The sequence below is a fragment of the Anoplolepis gracilipes genome, chromosome 9, assembly GCF_047496725.1.
Source record: "Anoplolepis gracilipes chromosome 9, ASM4749672v1, whole genome shotgun sequence".
In the NCBI taxonomy this organism is placed as follows: domain Eukaryota; kingdom Metazoa; phylum Arthropoda; class Insecta; order Hymenoptera; family Formicidae; genus Anoplolepis; species Anoplolepis gracilipes.
Genome location: NC_132978.1, coordinates 12,548,705 through 12,569,555, shown reverse-complemented (window position 1 = coordinate 12,569,555; position 20,851 = coordinate 12,548,705). Strand labels below are relative to the sequence as shown.

At 30.9% G+C, this 20,851-nt stretch overlaps 1 protein-coding gene across 8 annotated transcripts in view; it reads left to right on the top strand.

Annotated features, from left to right (window-relative positions):
• Positions 1–107: 107 nt before the first annotated feature.
• The window catches only part of Tomosyn (syntaxin-binding protein tomosyn), a 35,978-nt gene continuing 15,234 nt past the window's right edge, over positions 108–20,851 (top strand). For 3 of the 8 annotated variants that reach the window (XM_072899055.1, XM_072899054.1, XM_072899058.1), the window contains exons 1-12: positions 108–243; positions 6,707–6,804; positions 7,707–7,889; positions 8,100–8,234; positions 10,016–10,079; positions 11,439–11,643; positions 11,736–11,811; positions 11,922–12,079; positions 12,343–12,634; positions 12,861–13,104; positions 13,344–13,594; positions 13,949–14,138. In XM_072899055.1, the coding sequence (XP_072755156.1) occupies positions 124–243; positions 6,707–6,804; positions 7,707–7,889; positions 8,100–8,234; positions 10,016–10,079; positions 11,439–11,643; positions 11,736–11,811; positions 11,922–12,079; positions 12,343–12,634; positions 12,861–13,104; positions 13,344–13,594; positions 13,949–14,138 (2,016 nt within the window). In that variant the 5' untranslated portion in view covers positions 108–123. Of the gene's footprint in view, positions 244–6,706; positions 6,805–7,706; positions 7,890–8,095; positions 8,235–10,015; positions 10,080–11,438; positions 11,644–11,735; positions 11,812–11,921; positions 12,080–12,342; positions 12,635–12,860; positions 13,105–13,343; positions 13,595–13,948; positions 14,139–16,118; positions 16,146–19,056; positions 19,333–19,849; positions 20,369–20,851 lie in introns of those variants that run through there. The other 5 variants (XM_072899053.1, XM_072899051.1, XM_072899052.1 and 2 more) reach the window with 4 other exon arrangements.

Below are 20,851 nucleotides of genomic sequence, written 5' to 3'. Positions count from 1 at the left end.
GGCCGTGATTTCGTAGAGAACGTAAAACGGACGGACGGACGGACGGACGAACTGTCGGAGGGACGAACGGCGCGATTGCACATGTGATCCCCCCCGAGTGGTCGACCCTATTTGGCAGACGCGATGAAGAAGTTCACGATCAAGGGTGTACTCGATGGGTTCCGGTCGTCGGTCCCGCAACCCGTCAAAACCGACCAAGAGATCGTCGAGAACTTGAGGCCGGAGCACTTTCAAGTTAAGAAGGTCAGTACCGATACGGCAAGTGCCTCCTAGCATTCATAGTATTCCCCGTTTGCCCTAATTATGTAAAGTGGACCTGTCGATAATCTGCTGTTTAGCATTTTTCACAAACTTTTACACGTCGAACAAGAAATCTTTTGAAAAATCTAATAACGTGCAATATATATATATATATATATATATATATATATATATATATATATATATATATGTCAGTTTCGAATATATCACGAGAAATAAAATCTCTGTTTTCCACAATTCTCTTTCGTGATGCTTAACAATTAAACGATACAAGTCGTACAACTAAAAATTTTATGGGGTCAACTATAAAAAAAGCATGTCGCTAATGAGTAGATAATAATAGGTTTAATCAGACTTAAACGTGTATAAAATTTATCGTGCATCTATTATATAACGCGATCAAGAAAAAAAGAATAATACAATTAGATAAAATTTGAATCTCTCAATTTATCTTATGCTTACAATTAGAAAAATTCAATTACTTATGTTTTAATCGATATTTTATGTGATATCTAAAAAAAAAAAGATGAAATAAAAACTTTTTAGAATGTTCCGTTTTAATTGGAATTTTTTGTTCCTTGAATTGTCTTTTTAAACGATTAATTGAACATCATCGAGAGCTATTGTAACTCTTTAAAAATTCATTTCGCATTAAATATGTTGAAATAATTTTAGATAAATATACATAAATATAAATAATACATAAATAAATTTTATACATATATATATATATATATATATATATATATACATATATATATGTGTGTATATTTGTTATTTATCACAATGTTAAATATTTCTAAAATCGTCCTGTGATTGATTCGTTTACGAAATACACAAATACGAAAGACAAGTCCCTAAACAAGACAGCTCGTAAACTCTCAAAAAAACTCAAGTTGTCTACTTCCGAGTACATAAGCCCCAGGAAGAACGTAAACATCTCGGTAGTTGTCGATACTCGCTATACGTTGCACACAAGATATCGCCCTATCTAGCTCGTCAAGTTCGTGCGCCAAAACTGCCTTGTCTATTTACTCGAACGAGTTGTTCGTAACTGTGAAGTTGATATCGAGTACTATCGCACTTTGGTAACACGTTCGTGCGAATATCCGTTAGGTCTCGAGAGAGGAACAGATAACGATATGTAGATATTTCAAGGAGCGCACGAGAGAATACGGATACGGCAATGCCGATTACAGGCGTTTTATACGTTGTACGCTACGTATTTGATTATACGTCTCACGCGATCGATGGCAATTCATTTTCTCGACCTTTCCCTATTTTCTCTTACGACTTTTCTCCGAATATCAAATTTAAATAAACTAGCCAATATTTTAGCGATATTTTCGCAAATTATTTACGGAATATTTTTCCTAAGATCTTCGTTGCGTTCCAACAATTTCTTTTCAAATAATTAATTAATACGCTGGGTTTTTTTAGACATTGCTCTTTTATCCGAGATAATTGCATTCTTAAGAATCGATTCGTTAAATATTTAGAGTTACAGTAAATATCACGATATTATAATTTCCATAACGAGTCACGAACTTATATATATACACATTATATCATATGTGATATGATACATACACTGCTTGTTATATTGCATTTGTCTCTGCTGAAATCATCGCTCGATGCGTTAAGTGAACATAATCACATAAAGGTTATTATTTTTATTTTCTCTCTCTCTCTCTCTCTCTCTCTCTCTCTCTCTCTCTCTCTCTCTCTCTTTCTTTCACAAGAACGATATTCGAATCCATATACCGATTTTTATAATTTCGCGTACTCGACATATATATATATATTTCTCTCGTCAACATTTTTATATATAAAATATAATTAACAACTCGCGAATTTTCTTAGTGTTAAATAATTATTAGATAATTTAGTTTTGTCGGGGAATAAAAAAAAAGATAAATCAGTGTTCCATCTTATACTTTCTTATTGATATTTATAAAAAAGGATAGCATTTGTATTAAAAATAACATGTATTATAATATGATAAAAAAATGGAGAGAGAATTCTCTTTTGCAGAAAAATGTTGATATATGCACTGTATAATTGCTGACGATTTGTTCCACGTATCGCGGCCTATCGTTCAACGTGTGGCATTTATATACGGTGTCCAGTACACTAGCAAACATTTCAGAGTTGCTCTAATATATTCAAAAGCATCCTAATGAATATTGATTGCAGGTGTTTAGAAGTTTAGCTTTAGCGTTGCAGAAAATATTCTACAGAGAAAGTTCACATACAGAGGATTAAACGTGAATATATTTGATTAAAGATTATGTTTTTTTTTTTTACAGTTATATCTATAAAGTATCGTTAATTATATCTTTAAAGTATCAGAGAAAATGATATAAAAAAGTAAATAAAACTTTGAAAGTTTTTTATACATTTTTACGAATATTTGTTTTATTTCATTGTTCAACATTTTTTATTATATTGCATACACATTTTCAACAAATTGCAAGAACATGAAATTGGTATATGTATGAATGAATACGTATAAATTTACGATAATTAAAATTTATCATCGGTTTTTTTTTATAAATAAATTTCACACCAGCAATAAAATATCGAGAAGTACCAGTTATATTTCCAATAAAGGCAATTTATGGAAGAGGCATGTGACAGATCTGTCAATACACTGGAAGTTATGATGACCCGCCCTTGTGAATTTGTAGCTATAGGTAATATTGCCAAGAAATTGTGCATTGTGTGATGTATCCAAAACTATCTGCCAATGATCGAACGCATAGATAAACAGCGACCTCGTAACTCGCTTCGGCTTTAACTGTACAAGGCTCTTTTATGACAATAACGATTTGATTGTCCTAAAATTCTTTTGCAGTAAACTTTTACATTGAAACTCTAATAAAAGTAAAATAAATGAAGCGTATAAATTTATGAAAAACGCGCATTTTTCTACCTATTTTAAGAGATAACTTTTTTTTAACCGCTTATCATACACGTAGTTTTTTACCGTAATCTTTTCCCGTAAAGCGGACATGCCGTACATAGAAAACAACAAATTATGCCGTACACGCACGGCTGTGACAGGGGCGTAAAAACGAATTATGGTACTGAAAGGTGCGAGAACCTTACGAGAAATTAGAAATTACGTCGCGACATACACATTCATTTGAGCACGCGCGTATCTGAATCTGTCAGCAAGGCAGAAATAATGACCCCTGGCGTTGCAGCTGCGCTAGCACTCGTATAATAGAATGCAAAAATGAATAAATTTAAGCTTGCCCGTGATGCAAATGCAATACCAGGGCTTACCTGCAATATTTTTTAATTTTTCCCTCGAACTGCGGTTTTCAAATTATGCATATTATACATGTATAGAATTTTTCAGAATATCCATTTCCATCTAACCGATAGTTTCTTTTTATTGTTGTATTTGCAAGAATTTATCGGTACGATTAAAATTAAACTCGAGAAAGACTGGAAAGCAAAATTATGTACAATTTTCTGAATATTTATTTATTCACATATTTTGTATTACTCTATCGTTTTAGAATAGACAAATTTATATAAATTAAATTAAATTACATAAGTTAATTAGTAATTATCTGCTCTATCCGATTTTCTACTAGAAAAACGGTTTACTTTCAGAATATCGCTGCAGCTTACAACAGACTAACGCGTTCTTTTATTTTGTATTAGTTAGTATATGTTATAGAAAAAAAGAGCGGTATAGAAAAAGCAGAATGTGAAAGCTGACGCACGCGCGCCAAAGTTTTCACTAGCGGAAAATTGATAGCAACCTTGATATTGAGCTGATGCTGTGGGCTACGCGTGTACATTTCGCCGTATCTATCATTTCGCTATATCGCCTATATGCGCATTGTCGTAATTCTTGGACTAGACCGAACATCAATTTTGTCCTCGTCCCATTGCACTCTTAATTGCGTTTCAAAGACAACGTAAGCAATCAAGATATTTTCAATCGAATAAATAAGGCTCTAATTATATGATATTTACGAAACAATAGTGACAATTTAAAGAAAATTTTATTAATGTGTGTCAACACACTTATGTGATGTGATAAAAGAATATTTCAGAGAGAAAACCTGTATAAAAAAATCTATAAAATCTATATAAGATTTATTGATCTATTGCGCTCTTGTTATATAATTAACACGTCGGATCGATTTTGACTGACTTTTTACAGTTAAATATTATATTGAATAAAGTTATCTTCTTTTAACATAATATTATGAATTAAGAAAGAGGAAAGATAAATTAATATACACTTAATTACACTCATATAGAATATAAAGAATATATTAATTTCTTAAGATTTCTCAGAATTAATTTCTTAGATATATTAAAATTTAATAATAAAATAAATGTCGCTTTTATTTAATTCCATATTATTGATTTATATAAAATCGAGATTTTGACAAAACGATTACGTTTTTTGCTATAATTTGTATAAAAATGACTTCGCCATTACTAAATCCTATTGTTTCATTCGCAGAGTCTTAAAGGTTCCGAAAATTTTACAAATAATAGAAGAGTTGTTCCGTCTATTTGATTTATCTTCCTTTTATTTTATAAGGTTTATTTTATAAAGTTAATAAACCTCTCTGCAACGTTCTTGTGCGCCGCAGAGTAGATTGCCCTGCAGCGCATATGTGTCGATCGGATTGCCGCACCTGCAGGCGCTGGGCGTCCGGCCGTCACAAATTACAATGCAATCATCACGCCATAACACGATCGAGTGAAACGCTTTCTACCCGATAATAATCTGAACCCGCTCTGTAAGCGGATTAATTGCTATAGCCGCAAAAAATTTGTTCAAAATGGAAAGACTCTTTCTTTGTTTTTTTTTTTTTTTTCTTTTTTACATACTCGGCGCTCAATCTATTTCTTTGTAAAAGCGCGTGGATTTTCAAGCAAAAAAAAAAAAAAAGAAAAAAGGTTAAACGCCGATAATTTTTTTAAAATATAACGTATCTTTTTAGAATTACAAGTCGATAGTTTCGCTTTGCTTCCTCATGCAATAGTACTTTTTTTCGCGCACGCGACAGCTTGCCGACAAATTCTAGCTCTAATTCGCAGAAAATATAAGCGATCCAATCCTAATTGATGTAATTTTTCACCTAAGTTCATTTGTACAATGAATCGATAAAATATTTGAAATGTGTAAAAAAAAGTAACTGTTATCAAATTTAAAGTAGATGTGTTGAACGAGATATATCGCGCGTATGCATATAATTAAATAAAGTTTCAAGTTTTCTTTGTCGCGATTATTTTCAATTCGATACTGATTTCTAAGTCTTGCGTAATCTCTTTATTCCGACGTAATTTCTCGGCTAAAACAATATTGACACTGAATCTGTCAGTGGTCTGGCAAACTGGCCCAGAAGGAAATTGCGCGTGGGAGAGTCTCTGGAGACTTGCGAAATCGTGAAACGGAGTAAGGTAAGTTGCTGCTGGACGCTCGTAACTTTCGCCGTATTTCAACCTATTTTGTCGGCGGCCGGTGAAATGGAACGAGGGCAGTTTTCACCAATAGCGAAAAGCAGCGGCGGAGTCCCGTTGCACCAAAATCGATCCCGAGACATATATCCGTCGTCCTATATGTTGTTATCCTCCTCTTCAATCGGCGGTCGGCCGCGCTCGCGGTTAGCCTTGCACCAAGTTTCCCAACTCGCGTTTACGAGAGTGTCGATCCCGAACGCGATAAGTCTTTAAATCCTTTTTTTGGTTTTTTTATTTCAGCCGAGTATTTCAGGCGAGTATACGCTTTGACTTTAAGAACGGTGCTGATATATTGCGGTGGATCAACGCGAGAGCAAGTTTGCGAAAAGCTCGCGGCAAAGTGCCGCATCTTCCATTTCATAAGATTACCTCATCCTCCGCTTTGCACGGTAAAGCGAAGCGAAGTTTTAAGATAAGTTTCCTGCGCGAAGAGAAGGCGTATAAGCCTCGATATCCTATATATCGGCATATAGCGCGTAGCGTCGTATGTCGCGTTACTTTACGCGAGATATAAGTTTTATGTCCATAAAGTAAAAGATACTTTATTTCTCTTGAAATAAGAGAGAAATTTCTTTGGAGAGGAGAGAAAAAAAAAAAAAAAAAAAAAAAAAAGAGTATATACTCATTTCCGCACATCAATCGATATCAAGCCTCCCTAATGACGATAGACTTTTTATTGAAAGTCAGGATAATGCCCGATGAAGCTGGCTTTAAATACTTGCAATATATAGACAATACAGTAACATTTATGTATCAGGATAACAAAGGTATAAAATTAGCAGTAGCCAGGTTGTCCACGAGACACACAATAGGAGCCCGTGAAACAATACCCCCCCCCCCCTTTCCTCTTGATATATTTCCGCAACCCCTTGCGGGGATGAATAGTCTTCCAGGCGACTAAAGCGGGAAAGATGGCATGAAACGGACGCCTTTTATGTTACAGACATTCAGACACGGCTTCCCGCATCAGCCGACAGCATTGGCATTCGACCCAGTTCAAAGGCTCCTAGCTATTGGCACTAAATCAGGATCCCTCAGAATGTATCCTTTGACGTTATCGTTAATACGGGTGGTATCCCGTAATTAAACTCTTTGAAAGAAGAGAAATGCAAGGCGCAATTAAAAAGACGCAACATAATGGATAAATCCATTAGTATTGTATCCAACGTAATTCAATTTTCCTTTTTTGTTTTTTTGCTTTCTTTTTATATATTACATTGCATCGAATATAATTGTGGAGTTTTCTCTCGATCGTTTTTTGCTATAAATGTATTCACTGTGCCACGCAATTCTGTTCTCAAAGTGAATATCACAAGATAATGATGTGACGCTGAAAATTTTACATTCGCGGAAATAAAAAGCATAACTATATTCGTTAACGTTTTTACATCACCTTACAAAATTTCGGAAGTCAATGGGTTTGTACAATTTTAGCGGTTTAATTACACGGTCCTGTCGGTTCGTGGCTCTTCGACCGTGTGTTTTTACACGTCAGTGACTTCATTGATCTATCATGGCCAAAGTGAAGATATAATAGATGCTCATCACAGTTCGATGGGCATACTAACTACCGCGATAAACTATAAACGGAAAAATTTTAACCGCACTGTCAATTTTAGATGAAATTTTTACGTTTTGCGTTTAAAAGAGTTTGGACGCGGAAGAATTAATGAATCGGCAAGAATTTTCTAATAATATTTTGTGCAACCTTTATGCGATTTTTATAATACATTTCACATGCGGTTTCTTTTTTTTTTTTTTTTAAATAAACTTATATGATTTAAATATAGAGAATTTTTTTATTATAAATTTATACGAATTGTAATTGTGTAAATTATAATTTATTAAAGATATATTTTATAATTGGCCAGGTAAAGTTTGCAATCGATACACACAGAGATTTGTATTTTTTCCTGAATTATAATTTGATGCTATGAAAACAGTTTGGGTAGACCAGGTGTAGATGCACACGTTAAGCATGAGGGAGGTGCGGCTGTAGTACAATTACAGTTCTTGATCAACGAAGGGGCATTAGTGTCCGCTACGGCGGACGACACCGTGCATTTATGGAACTTCCGTCAGAAGATACCGCAAGTGGTGCAAAGTCTCAAGTTTCAAAGAGACAGGTCAGTTCTTAACACGAGGGACATTTTTCGCTTTGAATTTTCTCTCGCCATTAGAGAATTTCACGATTTATAATACATTAAATATTACATAAATACGAAGTCTTTAATCACGCATGATAATAATATCTTTTAGAGTAGAATGTAAAATAATCGAGAGATTTTACGAGCATTTGAACTTCTGGATAACGAGTGTTAATTCGTTTTTAACAGAATCACTTGCATTCATCTACCGCTTCAAAGTAAATGGTTGTATATCGGGACGGAACGAGGAAATATTCACATATTGCACATTGAAACGTTCGTTCTATCCGGATATGTAATTAACTGGAACAAGGCTATTGAAGTGTAAGTACATAAATTGTTTGCTAAACACCACACATATTTGAGCAACTAAGAAGTAAAGAGAGTAGCAGCGCGTGTCGATATATTTGTATAAACGCAATCTGTCCATGAATGCGTGTAAAACACAATACATGCCGATCTTTATAAATTCTAATTACGCACATATAAACACGTTTAAAATTGTTATTGCTTTAAGGTAAGTATTTGAAAATTAACTGCCACTTACAACATAATTGATTTCAGCGAGAAGACTTCTATTAAATAGGGAGTGAAATGATGTTGAATATGATGTAAATTTGTTCTACTTTTTTTTTAGCACTTGGTTGTGATTAGGTATTGTGTTAATGCAATTTTTCTTCAAACCAGAACGAGCATAAACAACGAAAGACACGCTGCAAGAGAAACAGCAACGTACGATAAAAAATTTATTTTGAAATAATAAAAGCTATTGGCACTTGATTTTCTATTAGAGAATATATCGGAGTATGCGCGCACATATTTCTCTCTGTTTGAAATATTCTACAATAAACTACTGTAATTTTTTATCTACTGTCGGATTATTCGATGTGAAAAAATATACCTTCTTAAATTCAATTCCAATAAACTTATTACATATTAACAATGGATACGGATTACGGAGACTTAGAGAATATTTCAAATCGAAAATGAGAAGCATACATCCGCTATGTAATCTATTTACACAACAAGTTTACGTAACAGATTTATATTTCTTTATATCTTTCCGCGAGAGAATATTTCTTAAAAATGTTTTTCAAAAAAAGATGAGTGAAAAGAGTAATATTTTCAAATCCCGTTTCCACTAATTCCTGTAACGAATGTGTTGCTCAAGATTGTGTCCTAAATGTGTGAATGTATGAATTAACTAAATTTTGATGGACGGATAATTCGTGTGGAGTTTATCTCCGACAAAAACTATACTATGTTTTTTAACACTAAAAGGAACTGACGCATTAAAGACATGTAGTTCTTTATTGTGCCTGACTGTAGACACATAGATGTGAATGTGGCAGTGATAATATAGGGGTGCTCATTATAAGTGTACCACCATTGGGACTTGATATTTTAACGAAAAATTAAAAATTATTAGTTAAATTATATAAGTCGCGGAAATTGACACAATTAACAATTGTTTGACAGTATAAAGAATACTGATTTATTTATATAAATATAAATTTCTTTTTTTATAGGAGGGCTCGCCACAGAATATTTAATTAAATTAATAAATAAATACCGTCGTTCCAAGAGTATTCTATAAGATTACAAAAACGTGCTGTTACTTTAGATTTTAGATTAATGAATAATTAGTCACAAGTAATTCCCAATAGCGAGACACTTAAAATAATTTATATAAGCGTATCCTCCCTTCCTCTGACTTTCCAAAAATTTATCACTACCGATAAAGCTTAATATTTCTATTCTTGATTTATCGACATTAATAACACAATGGAACCGTTAATCAATTATAATTATTTAGGAGAATGCTTTATTATTTATTCTTTCTATTAATTAACTATAATTTTCTCTTACCATGTTTGGTAAAAATATTATATAGTGTCCAATTTTTTATATACATATAAAGACATCATCGGCACATTTAAAAAAAAAAAAAAAAAATAGCGTAATATCTAAGCTAAAAGTACAATCATGAGCTAAAACTGTAATGAAACCTAATGTTTAAAGCTTGCAAGTGTTTCATATATACGTTTCACAATAACACAATCTAATGATTTTCATGTGTGTATATACATATATATATTTTTCAGATCTAGAAAGACCCATCCTGGTGCTGTAGTACACTTGAGTGATAATCCTTTAGATTTGAGCAAGGTACGCGCGTTTTTGAGTACGTTTTTTTTGCATTATTATTCCATCCTTATCATAATTTCATGATTGACATTAATCAATTTTATCGTGGCGCATAAAGGAGAAAACAATTACGCGGGAAAAGAATTGGCGTTTATTCAATATTCCTTACACAAACTTGGATTATCCGTAATCCAAGGAAATAAGTGCAAGTGTGTGCTTGCATGTTGTATGTATGCATGCGTGCATGCTATCACTGTTGTGTACAAAAAACGAATAAGAAACGCCTATTTTATTCAAAGGAAGAGATTTTTTAGTACTCCAAAACACAATCATCGTCGATACTATTAAAAAATAAATTTAAATCGACTTTATAAGTCGATAAAAATCATATCGCGATCATGATCACTCATCTTTTTACACCTTTTGTATGAGTTCATTGTTGAAAACAAAGTTTCTCTTATAAGATACACATTATGCAACTTTATCTTCTACTTACCTACTAATTGTGAAGTTACGAGTGTGTGATGAGTGTTTGAGTGCTTGAGGTGCGTTTGCAACTTCTCTGTGTCTTTGATGTTGATGTTGTAAACTTGATATTATATAATTATCGTGTATAAATATTACGTTTTTTTCGGTTACGATAAACATATATAACTTTATACCAAAAATGTTATTTGTTTTTTAATTTAATATAAAGGATTATAAAGAATGCATTATATATATATATATATATATATATATATATATGAATTTTTTATTTCAATCAATATTTATCAATATTATTTATTTAATTGTCTTTAATGTGTAACTGCAAAGCATCGTTTTGAAAACATTATCTTTAAACACTGTGATTACACTAAATAAAATATTATAGAAGAATATGAAATAAAAAACTGCGTTTTCTTAATAAAATAAATTTACAAAAGTACATTACATATTTTATGCACTCAAGTAAATTGCATAATTAAATTGTGATATTTTATATTTTCGAAATAAATTTTGCCCCGATCGCGTAATATGTATGTCAATAGCACAATCTTTTTCTACAAGTGACTTTGTTCTCTTTGATTACAAAAATCTTCCACCTCATTCTTCTTCAACGATCGATATCATGCGCAATCATCATATCTCTGAGTTTTACATGTGCCCTTTGCACAAATTTTGTAGAAATTTGTCCACTACATTTTTTATACTTGGTACTATTTGTATATGTATATGTTAAGTGCATTGTCGTGATAACAGAATCGAGATATTTCGTAAAAGAATATATTTTATCATCCTTATATATGCATATAAATCCACGTTTCTCTTGTTTCAAGGAAACATGTTTTATAATTACTTTACGTGCACTTTATATACATGCGGTTGGTTTATTTTCAGATGCTTATAGGATATACGACAGGGCAAATTGTTCTGTGGGACTTAAAAACCAAAAATGCTGACTATAGGTGTCAAACAGACGATCCATTAAAATCGATAACATGGCACCATGAAGGTAAACAGTTTATGTGCAGTCACACGGATGGTTCACTCTCGACTTGGACTGTTCGGCAATTAAAGCCGGCGAATGTTACATACCCACACGGTGAGACTTAATCGATGGTATACAATTCCGTTATCTGTGTTCGATTACATAATCTAGAAAAATTTTATGTCGATAATATATCCCTTTTATAGCAAAAGCTACTAAAGACGGAGAACCTGAACTTTGCAAACCCATTCAAAAAGTAGAGTGGAAATTATCGAGATCAGGGTAAACAAAATCATACATCACTTGTTTAACGATTACAGAATAGCTCTTTATTAAGTGTAACTATCTGTTAATTTTTCAAATAAAATAAAAACGTGATTTTTTTTTATTAGGGATACGTATATCATATTTTCTGGTGGATTAGCATACGATACCACTGGAAGAACACCTAGCATTACAGTGATACAAAATGGAAAAACTACTACGGTGCTTGAAATGGAACATAATGTTATAGACTTTGTAACGCTGTGTGATAGTCCATGGGCTAGTGGTACAGTATAACATTTTTAATAAAATTCTTGAATAAAATATTGTTTTCGTGACAACTAAATTATACTGTTGACTATAATATAAGTGATTTTTTGATAAATGTCAATGTATAATTAACGTGTTATTTTTCATTGGATAATAATTATAATGATATGATAGCGATGGAAATGTAATCACTTTATATATATATATATATATATATATATATATATATATATATATATATATATATGTATGTTATTAAAATCATTATTTATTTTTCAGATTTTCAAGATCCTTACGCTGTTGTTGTTCTACTACAAAATGATCTGGTTGTGATAGATTTGTTAACTCCTGGATTCCCTTGTTTCGAGAATCCGTATCCCATGGATATTCATGAATCTCCCGTAACATGTTGTGCATATTTCGCGGACTGTCCTTCGGATCTGGTACCTGCATTTTATTCCGTTGGATCCAAGTCACAAAAGAAAACGGGCTTTAGCGAGAAAGAATGGCCTATTTCTGGGGGAGAATGGAGTTCTAGTTCTAGCAGTTATAACGAGATTATTCTTACTGGGTATAATATTAACATAAATCATCTCATATTAATGAACCATGAATTTATCTCTTTCATCATAATGATAACATACATAGTTTCGTTAAAATATATACATCTTACTCGCTATATCAGTTATCATACATATATGTATAAGTCACCGTCTACCACTAGTTGGCTGATAATCGATAAATTCCTTAAATTTCTATAACTATAAATATGCGTATGTATGTGTGTCTGTTCATAGGCATGCCGATGGGAGTATAAAGTTCTGGGACGCTTCAGCGGGAACGTTACAAGTTCTTTACAAACTAAAGACGGCGAAACTTTTCGAAAAGACTAGAACGCGTAGTATAGACTCCGAGGAAGACCCGTTAGCGATTCAACTTATCTTCCTTTGTCCTGAAAGTCGAAAATTAGCTATTGCGGGAAGCGGCAAACACGTTGTGTTGTTTAAATTTAAAAAGGTCGAGAGTATGTCTGAAGTAGTGGTAAGTTATTGTTCTTGCTCTTATTGAAACATTACTTTAATCTATCTGTTATTAAACTTACAATTAGAATTAAACAATTATAATAAAGTAGCGAATGGCAATGTATCTCATATTTTTCTCTTATTTCATTTCAAATTACTTTGTTAAAGATTTACTAAATAAAACGTGCTCTCTTCATACCTCGATTTTATTACTTACTCTCTTGGAAAAAAAGACATGTTCTTTTTTTCTGATTACAGACTTTGGAGATATGCTTATCAGTGGACCCAACAAAAGAAGGGGATAATTCGCCGGATCGTGAATCTCCGGCAAACACCGTGGGAAATGTGGAATCGAAGAATACAGAGTTTAATCATCCGCTCAAGATTAAAACGGGGCTACAAAAGAGAGCGGCCGGTTTTCAAGCAACATTGATTTGTTTGACAACGGCACCCATTGGAGAACAACCGGAAAATATAACTGCTCTTAGCTTAAATTCTTCATATGGCCTGTGAGTATACACTATATATATAATATATACAATAATATATAATATTCAGAGATTATATTAAATAATTGTTATGTGCAAGTGAAAATTAATAATATACAATCGGATTGATATTACCGCGCTCGTACGCGAATATTATTAAAATATAAATTTTTATATAAATTTTATAAATTTATATAAAATATATAATTTTTTATTTTATATAATATTTTGATATAAATTTATATAAATTTTTTTTTAGAAATATATTTTTATAAACTCTAATAAAATTTTATAATATTTTATTCGCAAAAAGGTGTATATGTTTGTATATTATAGAGAGATAATAGAATAGAATATTTTTATGTTTATGTGTAGATTGGCCTATGGAAACGAGTCAGGGTTAGTGATAGTGGACATCGTGCAGAAGATTTCTTTAATTGTATTGAATACCAGTGATATTGGAGGTGGTTCTGATCCTTATCAACGCGTCTTACGGAGTCCCAAACGGCAAGATGACTTAAGACGAGAAAATGAAGACAAGGCCCGAAGTCCGAGTACAGACCAGGTAAAATGTACTTCTTCTATTGAAACTATTTATATTTCGAGTTCCCCAGTCCCTACTCCTCGATCTTGTTTACAAAAACCTTTTAGAATTTTTACATCTTGGGCGTCTTGCATTCTGCTTTCTCTAAATGCCAACATTATTCTTCACTGCATGTGTGATTATAAAATATTTGCAATATAGTTTAATTACTACGGTTATGCGAAACAATCGTATTAATACAAAAAATATCATAGTTTAAAGTTTTATGATCAATGAAATATATATTTTTTTCAATTTTTTAAATATAAATTAGCGATTCGATAATTTAGAAAAAAACCTCGTAACACGCACACGTGCACGTTCATACACTTAAACGTGGGCGTGCATAAGAAATACCTAAAATCTTATTTAATTGCACAATGCAGCCCATAGCACATTTTTTTCTTAACATAATAGAAAGTAATGACCTAAAGATTTTTTTTTCTAATTTACTAGCCTAAACATTGCTTGAGGAATCTTTCTGTAATTTGAGGATCTTTCCTATATTTTATATGTCGTAGTATAATTTACTAAAAACATAATCTCATCGCTCTTAAAAAATTTTTTAAATATATCATAAAGCAAAATAAATGTTGGCAAGAAGGTAAAGTATCCATTCTCTCCCTATATAGCGGACAATGATCTATTTTTTAATCAAAAGGGTAATGGTCTCTTTTACACTCAAAAATGTTTCAACCACGAATAGAAATGTCTGATATTTTAACAAGATCTAATAAACATAACAAACAATTATTCTTTAATAAGTAATCAGAAATTATTTTTTACGCGACCAACTAACAAATAAAAAATATAACAAACATATTCCGTCAAATTTTAATATAAATAACACTTTAAGACATGTTATTATTAATCAAATACTTCTCAGTGTATATATTAATTAATTTTTATATATATATATTTTAGGTTTTTAATTTTTAAATTATTAAATTTTTAGAGCTTTTATTATTATATTATTAACATTATTCTTAATAATTTAGATGTAGCTTAAACTTTACATAGAGTTTGCATTTAAATTTGTATAGTAAGAAGATATTATTTTGCAATAAGATAATTAAATTACGTTTGTATTCAAGCTACAATTATGTGTAAATGATTATTGCATTCTATGTCTAGGAAAAAAATTTTTAGATGCAATAATATTCTTTTCCTACATATTTTTAATTTATTTATTACATGCTAAACTTTATTTTTTTTTTAATATATTATAATAACAAAAATATTCAAGATTTTTTGCTTTTTAGCAATTTTTTATCAAATAATATATTAAACAATAATATTATAAAAAAAGGACAATTACATATGTGCTATTTATTTTAAATATATCTATTAGAATTCGAGCTGTTGTATCTCAGAAAGAATAATCTGTATTTCTAACGTATTTTATTTAATGGATTAAAAATTATTTTTTCTTACTAAATGATTCAAACAGAACGCAATCTTCTAGCTTCTAAAATTTAATGAATATATTTGAAAAAATCTATTGTAAATATTTTTTTGTTATATATCAAAAAGAATGATTTTATATCGGCAACTATTGGTCAAGCTTGTCATTTTCCACGTGCTAAAAATTGTTTTATAAATTATATTAATATGGCTTTTTTAATTTCTGGACAAATTATTTTTATAACAAGACGTTAAGTATATTTAAGAAAATCTAAGTTAGTATATATATATATATATATATATATATATATATATATATATATATATATATATATATATACATATATCTAAAATATTAGATGCAATGAAATAGTAAAAAAAAACGTATATTATTTTATTACAAAAAATACTATTAGTTTTATGCTTCAATTAAAAATCGATTATAAGAAGTGTATATACAATTAATGTTATAATTACAATTATTTTTATCTTTTTTACGCGATTTTATAAAAATTTTTTTCGTTACATTTATATATATATTTTGTATTTAATGTTTAGCTAACTATGTGTCTACCATTGAAGCAAGTAAGACCAAATATATTTCTGTTGGGAAATTTGTTACAGTTTTTTGTATTGTGTAATGTTGTTCTGTTAAGAGAAAGTATTAGTCTTTATTTATATATTATTTGAGTAGGTAGAGCAATATTAATAGTAAAACATTCAATTTCAGTTTTTATCATTAAATTTATAATTAGATGATAAAATGTTGAATATAGTAACTGATGGACGAATGAAAAGAAGTAAAAACAATAGAAAAACAGGATTAAGAAACGCATTAATTACGTAATACATGACAACCGTTCTCACATAAACATTTGATGGGATCTGTGCATGTGCATAGATTTGATATAAACATATGTAAATGTAAGAAGCAAAATCAAATTAAATTAATATGATGTGTGTTATTAACAATGTTGACATTACATAACTTACAATTAGTATTAATTTACTTTGAAGACTGATACTACTTTTTAAAAGATGGATGGATATATGTATGTACAAACACACACACACACACATATATATATATATATATATATATATATATATATATATATTATATATATTATATTAGTGTGATAAATTTACAATGTTATTCATAAATCTTTTTATCATATAACGTATGTCATTAGACATTAATATACACAATAATGCATGAAAAAATCAATATGCAACACAAGTCATACATCAAACATTTGCAGTGTTAATTTTTGTATATTTATACACGACGTATTATATAAGATGGAGAATTTTCAGATATGTGTTGAATCTCAAATTTGAGATCATCTATCAAGTATTTGAGAAATCATGCTTGAAAATATCATTAAGGAAAAGTTAAAGATGAAATCTTATCATTAAATGTGTTTACACTGGCGTTTTATTTGTATTTACACATAATTTGATTGTGATAGTTGGCATTCATTACATTATGTTAATAAATTTAAACCGACGTAAACAACATTTATTTGAACGTAATATTTAATTGATGTAGTGCTTTCTATGTGTTAGAAATCAGAAACTTGTCACTGTAGATAATATATGACAATATTTTTACAAAGAAGAGTATATTCTTAATGTATGTACAGTACTATGTTTATTAGCATAAAAACAAAACGTGTTTATTTAATGCTAATCATAACATGTTTCAGCTACGTATATACATCACATCAGTAAATGTCAGCATTGCTCAATTATTGATGAGATATCTAGCAGGTGATTAAAGATATATCCATACACTACGAATGTGTTACGAGTAAAATAGAATATTTGGTAATGTTTTCGTGATTAGGAATAACATTTGATTGATTGAAAGTTTTAATATTGAAAGTGTTTTCTAGAAGCTTTGACACAGATTTGATATATATTTTTATTACATTTCAAGTTCAAACCTTAAGTCAAACTAAATTATTGTACGTTTTATTCTTTACGGCCCAGAATTTTGTGAATATTGTTAAAGATTATAATTTAATCCCCCGCCTTGGTTGTAAAAGTAAATTTGTGCAAACTTACAATATATTTGACATGTAATATTTTTCTAACACGTGTCTCTACATGCTTGTTCTACCTTTATCAGCGCCTAGTACTGTCATCTTACTGATGTAATGCATACATGCATTGTTTAAGATCATCTCTAACTTTTCATTTATACTTTAAAGCAAGTTGAACGGAAATTATATTATCAGAAATGGTATAACTATTCTTTCACAGAGCTATTTTATAAAGCCAGTATCCAATTATCTTCCAGCAATATTTACATATTCGCATGCTTAGTAAATGTAAATGTTAGTACATATATTATCGATGTAATTTTGTTGAATATATTTTTGCTTATTTTATACGCGAACATGTAGATAAGATTTATAACTTGACTTTGCACACAGATATGAAATGTGTACATCAACTCAGTTATACGTATAAGCTGATGTTGTATTATATATTCTTCATAAATTATTTTTCAGAGATTTCTAGTATCGTCAAGAATCAATATTTCTGATCTCATTTGATATTCTTTTATCGAGAAAACTGTAGATACTTTCCAAGAATTACAAGTTATACGTAAAAATATCAGCGACTAATCGTATTTCTTTCCGTTTATATAAATCATTTATTAGACAAATCATATGATGATAATGGTATGCAGTATTTCTTGAATTTGATCTCTCTCTCTCTCTCTCTCTCTCTCTCTCTCTCTCTCTCTCTCTTTATGTTTTTATCTCTCTTTCTCGATAAGATTCAATAGTCTAAAAATATTGAAATTTTGAAACACTCCATATATATATATATATATATATATATATACTTATAAAATTTATTTAATGTTACGAACAATTAAATAATAAAAAAAGAAATAAGTTTGACTAATGTATAATGTTAATTTGTAGAAGATATATTATGATATTCTATTTACTAGCGATTATAAATACAAGGCCTACGTTTCTATGAGCATCTTAGGCATTTTGGCAGACAGATTTATTCGTGTAAAAGAGAAAAAAAATATATATATACAATTATTGTCCTGTCTGCACTCTTCGATATAAAATTTTCACAAGCTTGGAAAGTGACAAGTGACCATATGTTTGCGATAGCTTTCAATTTGAATTTGACATGCGCTTGTTCTTAGGCATGTTTCACGCGTTTACAGACACGGCAGATCATATAACAGCACGATAATAAGGGATTAGTCTACACCACTATTAGTGGACACTTACGGAACATGAACGCGAAAATAATTTAATAATATTTTTTTAAATATAAATTTTTTTAGAATTAGGTTCTATATTATATATATATATATAATTTTTTTCCATATATATATATATAAATATATATATATATATATATATATATATATATATGTGTATGTACGTATGTATGCAAAATCTCTTTACCTACAAACTGATTGATTATGCAAAGCCCAACATCTTAAATTCATCAGAATCAACGAGAATCCGTGATGGAATCCGAGCCAGTAGTTACAAGGATAGCAGATTCGACTCAACAAGTATGTCTTCCAAATGAAAGTCAGACTGGAAACAATAGCGATAAATCGAGTGGGGAGGAATCCACGAACGAACACAATAAAGCAGGGAACGACGACGAGTGTCAAAAAAGTCAAGGTTGGAAGGGATTTAGTCTCAAGAGACAACTGAGCAAGGTTGATCTGAAGATCAAAAATACTTTTACACCATCTTTGGTGTCTTCTCAGAATGGGGTACTTGTATGCTTTTTAATACGTGCTTTAATTATCGTTTTTTGTATAACTAACTAAAAATCACAGTTTTTTTAATTTTTTTATTGTTACCAGTTTATATTTTCGCGAAATATTTTAACTATTGTATATAGCATTTTAATAGTACGTACCCAAGATAGTTTGTAGCGCAGCCATTGCATTTTTATATCTCTGCATTATTCATATGTATATGCATATACGTATATACATGTTCATACGAGTACAAGTACAAATACAATACAACATAAGAGCAATGGTTCTTTCTCCTTTTAAATTCGTAATTTTATGAAGAAAATATTTAAATTTTCCTACATTGTATGATAAATTATTTGATTATAAAAAAATATTTTTCGTGTGGTTAATTTTGTGTGCTTATACCGGAAATTGCTTTTTGTAATGCAATTTCTGCACATTTAACAAATAACAGCACATTTTTGCTTCTCTTCTGGAATCTAATGTCGTTTTACGTTTACAATGTACGTCTTTATGTTTCCGAAAGAGCTCGTCATCGGGGCTCATGCAAGTACCCCAATGCCAGCAGACAAGCGGCGATACTGGCAGTCAAAAGTCTTCCACATTTTACTGCAATATCGACGAAACGGCCTGCACGAGTCGTTCGCTGTCACCGGTCGAAAGTGTCGACTCTGAATCCTCTTTGTCACCGGAGAATCAATCTCCGGGAGGCGAGAGTCCTCAGATCGATGACAGGAAGCGAGAAATCCAAGAGGCTAGAAGCCCTACGAGTGAAAACGAGAACGAGAAAATGATAATAAACGACGGTAATATCGGCGTAAAAACCGAAGTAGTGAGACCGATGAATTTATCTTTGCCCGAACACGACCTAAAACCACCGCGATTGAAACGTATTGCCAAGATCAAACAGGCAAAGAGAGAAGGCCGCTTACTTTCGGTGCCGAATCTGAAATTTTCCAAGAACGAGACGACCGTTTGTGACCTAAGATGCGAAGAGAACGCTACCTCCGAATCATTCACCTGCAATCTTATAAGAAGATTCAGTAAGTGTTTATATCTAACGTAGAAAAGCGTTTTGTGTCGTCCGTGTGTCCTTAGAGATATATTACTTCGTTAGATTTTCACGTTAAATGTGAATGTGTGCGTGTAATTAATCTTACTAACGATCGAAATCTTCCTCGATCGGGAAACGTGCGATTAACAATGGAATTGCATTTGTATCTGTGATTGAGAACATGTGGTGGGTGTAGACTAACCATAGAGAGAGCTCGGCTGGTCCTGGACGTGCTTCTGCCTCTTTTTTTTTAATACAAAGCCTAGGATGCTCTTAGATGCGTTCATGATTATTTCCAGAGGAAACGTTAACACAACTCATATTAATTGCATCGTTGCCAAGATTGGGTAAATTGCAATAAATTATAGATTATAAATTGAGAAATAGATCATTCAATTGTCGATTATTTAATATTTCATTATGCATATTTTAGACTTATATATACTCTATATTCATTTAATTTTAAAGCAAAGA